Below are 11,999 nucleotides of genomic sequence, written 5' to 3' on the forward strand. Positions count from 1 at the left end.
TGTACTATCATAAATGGAAAGTGTACCAGGATTGATAAATATATAAAATAAATGGAAAGTACAATGATTATAGGCGCGTTGGAGCTAGCGCGGGAAAGAAATAGAAGGACTATCCAAAATGATCACCGATTGTCATTGTTTCTCTTGTTACCACGTTGTACATGGAAAAAAAGCAAGCCACTAAAGACATCAATACATGATTGGTGTCCTCAAAGTATAAAATCATCTGTAAAAGGAAAGAGAAAAATCTGTTGGCGTCCAAGAATATTTGTTTTGTGTCAACATAAGGAAAGTGGAAACTTGATTGGCGGGCGCTTAAGTAAAGGAGAGGCTGGGTACACTAGACGGAGTGAGTGAAAAAAATATTTAGCTTTTTAGTAGAAAATTTTAGAAACATTAAAATCGTGTGTCTCCACCCATTCTATGAAACTTTCCGGCCTATCAGAGGTACGGTAGGTCTAGTCTTGATAAGAATTGTTTTCAATTCTTTCAATTTTGATAGTATAGATTTTTTAAAAATGATCTCATTGACTAAATTTGGTGAGGGAGTATGGGCAAGGATGTGCGCGACTTCTATATATAGGAGACACCTTCACAGAAACTACTCATCCTTTTGACTTGGTTCAACAACCTACCTATAGCATAGAAGCAGAAAGATCGACGTACGCTAGCTACTCCTACTGAAGCTGTAGGAAGAAGGATGGCTAGCGTCAATGGCTGCAATAACTTTCCTATCCGGGTTGTGAGCCGGCAAATGGTGAAGGCCTCCGACCCCTCCATCAAGACGCACATCCTAGCCGTCTCTAACCTCGACCTCGTCCCACAGAGCTTACCGATCGCCATGGTCTGCATATACAGCCGCGCACCTACAGCAGGCGGCGTCAATGACGTCACTGCATCCTTCGAGGCTGGCTTGCCTTCCTTGCTGAACCACTACTTCCCGCTCGCCGGCCGCATCGTGACCAACCCGAGCTCCGGCCTCCCCGAGATCCACTGCAACAATCATGGCGCGGAGCTCGTGGTTGGCGAGGCCGGCGTGTCGCTGGCGAGCCTGGACTATGACGCGATGAACGTGTCACTGCGCAAGGTCCTGCTGCCATGTGGCGGCCAGGACGTGGCCCTGTCCGTGCAGCTGGTGTCGTTCGCGTGCGGCGGCTTCACCGTGGCATGGCGCTCCAACCACCTCGTCGTGGACGGGACCGCGCTGACCTCGCTCGTCGGCGCGTGGTCCGAGCTCGCACGGTCCGGCGGGACGCTCGCGGCGGGAGCCCGGCCGAACCACGACCGCTCCGTCTTCCGCCCCCGCGCGACTCCGGCGTACTCCGCCTCACTTGACAAGGCGTTTACGCCTCTTGATGCCCGGTGGCAGGTCAATGTCCTGACAACCAGCGAGAGCTTCGTCCAGCGCTTCTACTACATCGACGCGTCCGACATCGCGCGGCTGCGCGACCTGGCGAGCCGCGACGGCGGCGAGCGCGTGACGCGCGTGCAGGCGCTTTCCGCCTACCTGTGGAAGGCCCTAGCCGGCGTCGTGGGCGCGGCTGATGCGCGCTGCCGGATGGGATGGTGGGTGAACGGGCGCCCGCGGCTCACGGCGCCGGAGCTCCGCGACGCGACGCGAAACTACGTCGGTAACCTCATCACCTTGGTTGAACGCGAGGTGAGCGTGCAGGAGGTCCAGCGGATGCCGCTGCCAGAGGTTGCGGCCATGGCGCGCGAGGCGATCGCAGCGCCGGCGTACGAGGAACACTTCCAGGAGCTGGTGGACTGGGTGGAGCTGCACAAGACCAGGCGCTATATGAAGACGACGAATCTCGGCCTGGGCAGCCCGACGCTGGTCCTTTCGCCAATAACCTCGTTTCCCGTGGACACAGACTTCGGCTTTGGGAGCGCCGTGATAGCGTTGCCGGTGACGATGCCGGCAGCAAGGATGTGCACGGGATTTGTGCAAACCCTCGCAAAACCAGGCAGCGATGGGTCCTGGATCGCCGCCGCCGTACTGTGGCCGCGGCTTGCAGCGGCGCTCGAGGCCGACGAGCCACGCATCTTCAGGCCTCTCACGGCGGAGTACCTTGGCCTGTTTGCCCCGCAACTCAAGCGTGGTCGGCTCTGAGACTTTGCGTCCATTAGCTTACTTGTCGCTTCTGTGGCGAATTTCTTGGAAATCCCTGGTGTATCTGGCTTTACTTAGTTCATTCTTCCGTCTCAGGGCCCTATCAAATTTCTAGAATTTCAACCATTAATATCTTCTTAATATTTTCATTCAAATCATAAAAATCATGTGCCTACATTCTTCTTGAGTAGAGCTTTTATTATCGGGCTGTATCAATATCCACTGAAATATTGATTTGTCATCGATCGCTATCTATGACCATTGAATCTCGATCCGAATGACTGATATGAGCTGCTGCTACTACTACAGAAAATGTTTATAGCTAAAAATGCAATTCTAAGTATAGACCAGGCTATCGTCCGTCCGTAAAAATACATTTTCAAGGATGTTCGATCATTCTGGCCGCCTCTGAAAGTTTTGTTTCCCAACACATTGTAGTTTTTCACGCTTATTTTCCAAACTTTTGATTCTTGCAAATATTGATATACTCAAAGTTTATATATGATCAAATACATAAAAACTAAATATATATTATAAGAATCGGTAGTTCATATATTAATACTTAAGGTCTCTAGCATAATAAGTATCGCAAGTTGATACATCAATACTTAAGGTCTCACACATATAATAAGTGTCAATATTTAATATCTTTAATATAACAAACAACGTAATTCACATCTCGCTATGCTTCTTTAGATATCATACCTAGTTAACAACTCTAATTCTGTAGTCTAGCACGTCGTTCACTAAACTAAAGCACATTTAAGTGCACTCTCCCTCGATTCCAAAGGACAACCAAGTGCTTTTCCATAAATGGTAATACTATAGTAGAGTATAGTTTCACTTGAAACTTGATATGGTCCTGCCACTTGTCATTTATAGTACGGTCAAACCCTCCATTGTGCCACGACACCGCAACATCTCAACACCCCGAGAGAAAATAGCACTAAACCAATGATGCAACGTTTGTTTGAAGCATATTGTATAAGAGATGAATATAGCATGATTAAATAAAAAGTTGTAGCACACATGATATGAAAATAACATGATTAATCAATAAAACATTCCACGTTATATTATTGCGGTTCACCTTTACAAACCTCGCAAATCACAGTTATACTTTGTCCACTTTCTTCAACCGCCCTTATCCGATAATACGAGAAGTCTGGCAAAAAAAATACACATGCTCCATAGTCTGTGCTGGGCACGCTTCAAAGATGGATTTTTCAAAACTGTATTTTATAGGTGATAATTGACTGGTTCCCACAATTTGGATCATCCTGGATCAATCTCCTCGTGGACATATCACAAATAAAAGAGATAATTACTGTTGACTGCACCATAGGAGTTGTACCGACTAATGCTCCTACTACTTCGGTAAGCCATCTAATAAAATCGATAGCCTACATTAGATGTAGATTAAAATCAGTTATCCATCACCAAACAAAACAATAAAAATAAAAGAAGGATCTTACTATCCTGGGCATTGATCGGTTGGAGTTGGGAGGCTGTACGTGGGGAAAACTCCATGGAAAGTGGGCACTAGAGGCCGAGCCACAATAAGAGTGTCGCCGATCCGCCATCACTACCGGAAAAAGATCGTGTTTTGCCGAGTGTTTTTTTCGGGCACTCGGCAAAGAGCGTCTTTGCTGTGTGTCGTTTTCGGCACTCGGCAAAGACGTCTTTGCCGAGTGACTTTTTTAGACACTCGGCAAAGAAGCTCTTTGCCGAGTGCTTTTTTTAGACACTCAGCAAAGAGTTCCTTTGCCGAGTGTTTTTTTAAACACTAGGTAAAGATAATTTTTAAATCATATTTTGAAGTAGTAAATTAATTTAAATAAAAATATTTTCAACTACAAAGTTGTGTAACTCATCAAGATGCACAATTCTTGTTTTGGACATTTCTTCATTTGACAAAATAAATATAAATTTGTTCACAAAACATATATATCTCTCGTAGTTTATGAAACTATAAGAGAGATATATAAGATTTGTGAATAATATTAGAATTATCATGTCAGATGAAGAAATGATAAAACAACCAAAATAAACTTTGTAGATCTTGAGAAATTATAAGATTTTACAGTTGGCAATATTTTAATTTGAAGTCATCTTGTCAACAAAAACTACATCTAAATATAGAAAATTTAAAATTCGAATTTTGCAATGACCTCGAATGGAAAAACCATCAAAATTAAAGTTGTAGATCTCAAAAAGTAATGAAAGTTTGTAGTTGACAACGTTTTGATTTGAAATCATTGTGTCATATTAAAATACGTTTGAAGTTTTCAAATTTGAAATTTAAATTTTGTAAACGATCTCAGATGAAGAAACTACCAAAATAAAAGTTGTAGATGTTGAAAAGTTATGCCACTTTATAGTTAACAACTTTTTCATTTGAATTTATTTATTATCTCAAACAAATAATTTACACTCGGTTAATTATAATACGTGGAGAATAAAAATATAATGTTGACACACTTGGTCCAATGTTGCAGTGGTAGAGAGAGTTGTTTCTGTGCAGGAGGTCGTGAGTTCAAAACCTATCATCAACAACTTATGGAAAATTGCTAAAAAAATATGCAACCTATTAGATGGGTCACTAGCTGGCTGTGCATGCCTCCCCTAATAATTTTTTTTCCTATTTCTTTTTTTTGAATTTTTTCCGATTTACATTTTGCCGAGTGCTAGCATTCGGCAAAGACGTCTTTGCCAGCGAAATCGTTGCCGAGTGCCCTTTGCCGAGTGTTACACTCGGCAAAACCTTTGCCGAGTGTCCCATACACTTGGCAAAGAACCTGGATCTGGTAGTGCATGTGTGCCCCATCCTCCCCGTCCCCCACCACGACTCAACATGAATAGGCCTGAAATTTCTACATATATATGATCACCACTACGCACCACTATTTTGGTAAAATTAGGACACTATTCCATATTTCCATGCAACCATGCACTGGTTTCTACAAAATGGTGGTTTAATTCAAGACTCGAGACTCTTGAAAACTTTGACCAGCAATCTGTCAAAGTCCCATATACAGGTGTAGTGTTACAAAAGTGATGCTCTTAGATGTACATTGAAGGATCTTAATATGAAGAAAAGTACCATGGTCATGGGACTGTGTAGCCTGCCAGACATGTGCACATATTGATGCACTACGCGTAGTTGCTTAGTACCTTAATTAGTTGTATACTTTCATTGACCATGACCTCGTAGAAGTAATTTGTGCAAAGAAAACTGACAGTCAAAGTTCGACTTCTTGAGCATTGTCGACACAGTACTCCGATCTGATCCATTGACGTCATAAACATTACTCCGAACATCGTCAGCAGCTCGTTGTCATCATCTAATCAGATCTCAGAAAGACCGTAATTATGGTGTGTTTGTTACTCGTATGAGTTCTGCTTGCACCTATGGATCCGTATAAACTCGTTACAAGAGCAAGCCTGCTACTAGCTAGTTATATATAGGCAGTTAGGCACACATACACTAGCACACCAGTACACGGCACGAAATCTGTAACAAGGAGAATGGCGAGCGTTAACGATTGCAACGACTGGCATGTCCGGGTCGTGAGCCGGCGCCTGTTGAAGGCCTCCGACACCTCCATCAAGCAGCACGTTGTCACCGTGTCCAACCTCGACCTCATCGCACGGATCATACAGATCTCCATGTTCTGTGTCTACGCCAAGCCGCCAGCCGGCGACTTCGACGCTGTCGTCGCTACCTTCGAGGCCGGATTGCCTTTCTTCCTGAACCTGGACTACGGCGCCGAGCTCGTGGTCGGGAAGGCAGCTGGCGTCGCGCTTGCGAGCCTGGACTACGGCGCGATGGGCGCGTCGTTGCAGAAGATCTAGCTGCCGTACGGCGAGGACATGGCGCTGTCGGTGCAGGTGGTGTCCTTCGCGCGCGGAGGCTTCACCGTGGCGTGGCGCACCAACCACGTCGTCGTGGACGGGTGCGCGCTGAGCTCACTGGTCACCGCGTGGTCCGAGTTCACACGCTTGGGGGGGACGCTCCCCGCGGCGGCCCGGCCGAACCACGGCCGCTCGGTCTTCCGCCCGCGCGCGCCGCCGTCCTATAGCACCTCGCTCGATGACGCGTTCACGCCGTTGGACGCCCGGCGCCAGGTCAACGTCCTCAGGGCCGACCAGAGCTCCATCCACCGCTTCTACTACATCGAGGCGTCGGACGTCGCACGGCTGCGCGAGGCGGCCAGCCGTGGTGGCGAGCGCGCGACGCGCGTCCAGCGGTCTCGGCCTACCTCTGGAAGACGCTCGCAAGGTGTTGTGGGGACGGATGATTCGTCTTGCCGCATGGGATGGTGGGTGGATGTGATCAGGATATCGTCACCAACAAACATCCATACCTACACCAGTATCTACTTCGATAACACCTCTTGGTTCTATTACTCGCGCTCGTGCTCATCGGTTTACCCATTAAGTAAGTTCACTCTTAAACTCATGTTCATCATATTTAGATAATGGAGACACGTGCACTCTAGTTTTACTCAGCAACAATGGATTGGATCAAAAGGGAGGAGGCATCGCGCAGGCTGGATTCGGACCGCAGAACAAACACGACTTGTGACGGCCGCCACGACTTCATCCGGACTCCATTTTGGATGTTCAAGTATTTCCTGAAAAGCTTATCAAATCTACTTTTCAAAGGATCCGGAATCACCTCCATATCTATTCGGAGTCACCCGCAATTGTCGATTTACTATAGAGTCCTTTTCAGCCACGGTACTGCGTCACCCTATTTTGGCCCAACGGGCCGTGTATCAAGTTGAGTCCAATTCGGACATATTTTAGCGTTGGAACACGACCCCAGCACCCTTGTGCTCATCTTCCCACTTTTTTATAACCTTTAGCTGCCGCCAAGAACACTCGGGTTTTGTTAGATGCAAGTTTAGCTTTTACTACTAACTTGTAGACGCGCGTGCTGATTCAGCCGCCCGTCCACTTGTTTTCGGAACCCCACCATAATTGAGATTCGGTTTGAAACCTTCAATTACATCTCGTATTTTCAGTATTTATTCTAGTTGTTCTTACTATTGCTAGTTCTTCGATTGCTTGTAGGACGAGTGCCCTAGTGGCCGGGTGTCGCGCTCCATAAGATCGCGGCAACCATAGGAGGTGGTGTATTAGTTGCTAAGATGCAGCATCCTTGGAAAGTTGTAGTCGGGCCGTGAACATCGCCTCTTCCATCAATCGAGTTATCCCACGCCTCTCATCGAAAGATCAGAAATAAACCCTAGCGGGTTCACATCAGGACGGCCGCCGACGGCTCACGGCGCTGGAGCTCCGCGCTGCGATGCGCAACTACTTCGGCAACATCCTCGCCTTCGTGGGCGAAGAGGCGAGCGTTCAGGAGATACTGCGGATGCCGCTGCCGGACGTGGCGGCCATGGGGCGCGAGGCGATCAAGGCACCGGCGTACGACGAGCGCATTCAGGAGCTGGTGGACTGGGTGGAGGAGCACAAGGCCAAACGCCACATCCTGTCGGCGTCCATCGGCCTAGGAAGCCCGACGTTGATACTCACGGCGCTCACCTCATTCCGGATCGACATGGATTTTGGCTTTGGCCACGCCGTGATGGCGGTGCCGACGTCCGTGCGGACCGTGAGGCTGTGTTCAGGGGTGTTGCAAATCACGGAGAGGCCTGGCGACAACCGGCCGTGGATCGTGAGTGCATTCATCTGGCCGCAGCTCGCACCAGCGCTGGAGTCCAACGAGCCGCGCGTCTTCAAGCCTCTCACGGCGGATCAGCTTGGCCTACAAGTCCGGTGCAGTCGGCTCTGAACGATTTTGCCTACACGTACGCTGTTAGAATCTGATCATCACGTTGCACACGTAGATGAGATTGCACCGTATTAAGAACAGATGAATCTTGTAGAAAATCCTATATAATGGCGTTGAAGCAATAACGATAAAAGAACATGATTTTGTTGAAGGATCGTAAAAATTTTAAGCACACCTTCAAGACAGTACATGTGATTGTCGGCTCTCATAACCCTATTTGACACTTAGAGCATATTTGGGACTGCTCTGCTCCCAGTTTTGTAGCTCTGCTCCACCAACTCCACTATGGAGTAGCTCCACTGCAGAGTTTTCAGAGCAGCTCCAAGTGTTTGGCTAGCAGACCAACTCTAACTCCAGAAAATTGAGATTTTGATGTTAAATGACTCTATTACCCTTTACTTGATTACAGTGTTGTGATTAACCAAGTAGTATTACAATAGTCCGATGCACATGAATAGTAATTAAAATTCAAATATCATTACAATAGTCCAACGCACATTAATAATAATTAAAATTCAAATACCATTACAATAGTTTGATGTTCATGAATAATAATTAAAATCCAAGTACCATTACATAAATATTTCAAATGATAAATTCACTTCTATTACATGACTAGGTACAATTCATACAAATAGCCGTCGCTAACTCATCACGAAAATTATCCATAGTAGGTGCATTAGGCATTGAAGTTGATCCATTGGATGGCGCCACATACTCGTTGTATCTTTCCGAAATTGTAGGCTCATAATCATCATCACACTCCACACGCTCAAAATCCAAATCACCACTATTGTGCTCACGAATAAAATTATTAACCACCATAATTCCTACAATTATCTTTTTTTGCTTCCCTATAGGATAGATCGCCATTTTGTAAAGAATGTGCCACTTCATTTTCCATACTCCAAATGACCTCTCAATAGAATTACGTACACGTGCATGAATGCGATTAAACTTTTCCTTAGGAGTATTTGGCTCCATACCTCTATGCCATTCCAGCAAATGATATCTCTCACCCTTATATGGTGCCAAATATCCAATGCGATTAGGATAACCCGCATCAACAACATAATATTTACCTAGAAATAATGATATAATTAGATAGATACTATAGTAACCACTTTTATAGAAATGAAACTATGACACTTCATACCTTTGGGAGGGTGTGGGAAGAAGTCGTGGTCCACATGCATTGCATCATACAAAACACTCGTATCATGCTTCGATCCCACTTGACCAACAGATACATAAGTGAATCTCAAGTCAAAGTCACAAATAGCAAGAACATTTGTTGTTGGAATGCCTGATTTTCCAATATATCTCACTTGCTCATTTGGATGGAGAGCTACTCTAATATGTGTGCCATCAAGAACACCAATGCAATCCTTAAAGTGAGGGTATGCTCATTTATCATGCTGGATTCTCTTATGAACCGTTGGAAAGTTGGCATCTTTTGGAACAATGAAATGTTCAGCCATAAGCATCAAGGCTTCAAGAACCTCATCAAACTTTCTATGAATTGTTTCACCTGAATGATTGAAATGGTTTTGAGTTTTTCTATTAGACTCATTTCCCGCACAAATGAATAGAAATATTGCAAGAGCCTCGTAAGTGTTCATATGCATGGATGGTTGGAGCCCGTACCTTGAAACTAACGAATTATGAAGGTCCATGAATATTTCTGTGCTCATACGAAGTTCATTTTGACATTCACCTAGTGTCCTCAATGTTTCTAGCAACCATCCCATACCACTGGTATTTGCTATCCTTGGAGGATTCTTGTCAAGGTATAATGAAAATTATTGTTCAACAATTTTAACACCACCCAATACAATTTCCCAAAACTCCTGACTATCATCATCAGAACTGTCACTATCACTCTCACAAATCTGCAAGTAGACAACACGAATTCAAACTAAAATACATCAAACTAACATAAATAATGTCATGAAAACAAACAAGAAAAGAGTACAAGCATCAATGTTCAAGGATACATCAAACACTTAGACACTCCCATACTTATCATTGTACCGCTTGGTAAGCCAATCGAACCTAATTTTGTTAGTTGGAAGGGTCAAAAACATTTCTCTTTGATCCTTTTTGACAAACAACTGTGTAGCAATGTCATGCTCATTGCTACCATAATCAGCCCCACACTCCAACACATGTTGCATCACTTCCTTAATTGAAACTTCAGCCTCCTTCCTTGATGTGAAAGACGCGGCTGACTCAGGTATTGTTGAAATCTTTTCTTGAATAATAAGAGTTGTACTGGACTTTGCCTTCTTCGGTATTTCTAAGACAACATGAGGTCTTTTCTTCGCATTTTCACATGTAGGTGTGACCTCTTGGACATCCTCCTCCTCTTCCTCTTGATATGCCCAATCATGAATGATATCTTCATGATCTTCCTCGTTAGGCACATCATTAAACCCATCAACAGTGAAAGGCTCCATATTCTTTTCTGGCACAACAGGGTTGCTGCTCATGGGATTCCAATGATCTGTTTCATCACTAGAGATATCGCCAAACATCTCTCTTAGTTGTTCCTCACACTGAAGTGGTTTCTTCTTGAATTTTCCACACCCAAGAATGTCCTTTAAAACACCATTACTTTCGATTACAACATAGATAAGATGTGAAGAACACAAAGATGCCTCTTAAAATCATAAGAACTAACCTTTTTGGTCTTTCTCCACCATTCATTGTCCATGACAATGACCCCTTTACCACTATCCCAACCTGTCCCTATTTGTAATCTCATCAACTTCTGCCAAATAGTCCAGTCTATCTTTAACTTATCCTACTTGTTCTTTATTTGTGTCTTCGTCAACTCAATACCGGTCATTTGAAAGAATGTATCCAATACGTCATTGTAACCTAGATTGTTTAGATGGGTATTTGGTCTATTTCCCTTTCTTACTTGTTCAGCCATCAAATCACACATTATGCGGAGATACCCATCTGTCCACTCCATGGAATCTCCCTAACCATGCCAAAAAATTCAAGCATACCATACTTTAACAGCAACACAAATTATCACATGCCATCGTATAACACATTTGAGCAACATAAAACATCGCATAACGCATACCTTAGGAGCTGGTGCACGTCGAGCTCCCTGGACAGCAGCCAACGGAGCAGAACTCCTGCCGTCACCATTGCCATGTGTAACACACTAATGTAAAATTTCATATTTTATAATGAGATTAATTGGCTTTAATAAAGTTTCTAACGTTTTCCTTGTTTAGCTTGCATTTAAATTAATAATTTAATTCACAAAGAATTAAAATTTATTTTAGGTTCAACATGTTTTTGCATTCATGCTGGTGCATATGTTTTGTTTGAGTGAGTGCAGAGGGTTTGAATTCAAAAATTCATTTGAGTTCAAATAGATTTGAGTTTCAAAAGAACCAGAAAAAGAAAAAGGAAAAGAAATACCCTCTCTCCCCCTTGGGCCGGTTCCCTTCCCCGCGACCCAATTCCCCTTTCCTTCTTCCCCGCGCTCGGCCCGCCTCCCCCACTCTTCCCCTCGCCCCGCGGCCCATTCCAGCCGGCCCAGCTGCGCCCGCGCTCTCTCTCTCCCTCTGACCGCTCGGCCCCACTCGTCAACGCTTCTTCCTCCTCCTTTCCTTCTTCCCCGACGCGCCCAAGTCCTCCACGATCTTCGGCGAGCCCTCGCGCCGGGCCCGCATGCCGAGGACGCCCCGCCGCCCTACACATAGGATCCCCAACTCCCCTGCGCCCTAACCCTAAAGCCTACGGCCGCCATCGAAGCCCTAGCGCCACTGCCGCCTTGCTCTGCCGCGCAGCACCCCCTACTCCACTGCGGACCCACCGCCCCGCTGCAGCTCCCCCATGCCAACCCCCGCAGTAGCTCCACCTCGGTGCCAGGAAGCTTCCCGAGGCCTTCACCCGCGACCCCGGCCCATGCAACGGCCGGAATTGCACCCGAGGACCGCCGCCAGTATTCTGCCCTGCCACCTTGATCTCTCACCGCCAGCGATCCCCGGACCTCCTTGACCCCCGTAGTACCTTCGCAGGTCTTCCTCAAGCCGAGCCGTGGAGCCCAGGAGCCCA

At 45.7% G+C, this 11,999-nt stretch overlaps 1 protein-coding gene and 1 pseudogene across 1 annotated transcript; both read left to right on the top strand.

The window, feature by feature from the left end:
• Positions 1-623: 623 nt before the first annotated feature.
• LOC112903201 (omega-hydroxypalmitate O-feruloyl transferase-like) lies at positions 624-2,329 on the top strand. The gene has a single exon (XM_025972428.1). The coding sequence runs from the start codon at positions 701-703 to the stop codon at positions 2,111-2,113; it is 1,413 nt and encodes a 470-aa protein (XP_025828213.1). The 5' UTR covers positions 624-700; the 3' UTR covers positions 2,114-2,329.
• A 3,299-nt stretch (positions 2,330-5,628) lies between these two features.
• On the top strand, positions 5,629-7,916 carry LOC112903609 (annotated as a pseudogene).
• The last annotated feature ends 4,083 nt before the right edge of the window (positions 7,917-11,999 follow it).

The sequence above is a fragment of the Panicum hallii genome, chromosome 8, assembly GCF_002211085.1.
Source record: "Panicum hallii strain FIL2 chromosome 8, PHallii_v3.1, whole genome shotgun sequence".
In the NCBI taxonomy this organism is placed as follows: Eukaryota; Viridiplantae; Streptophyta; class Magnoliopsida; order Poales; family Poaceae; genus Panicum; species Panicum hallii.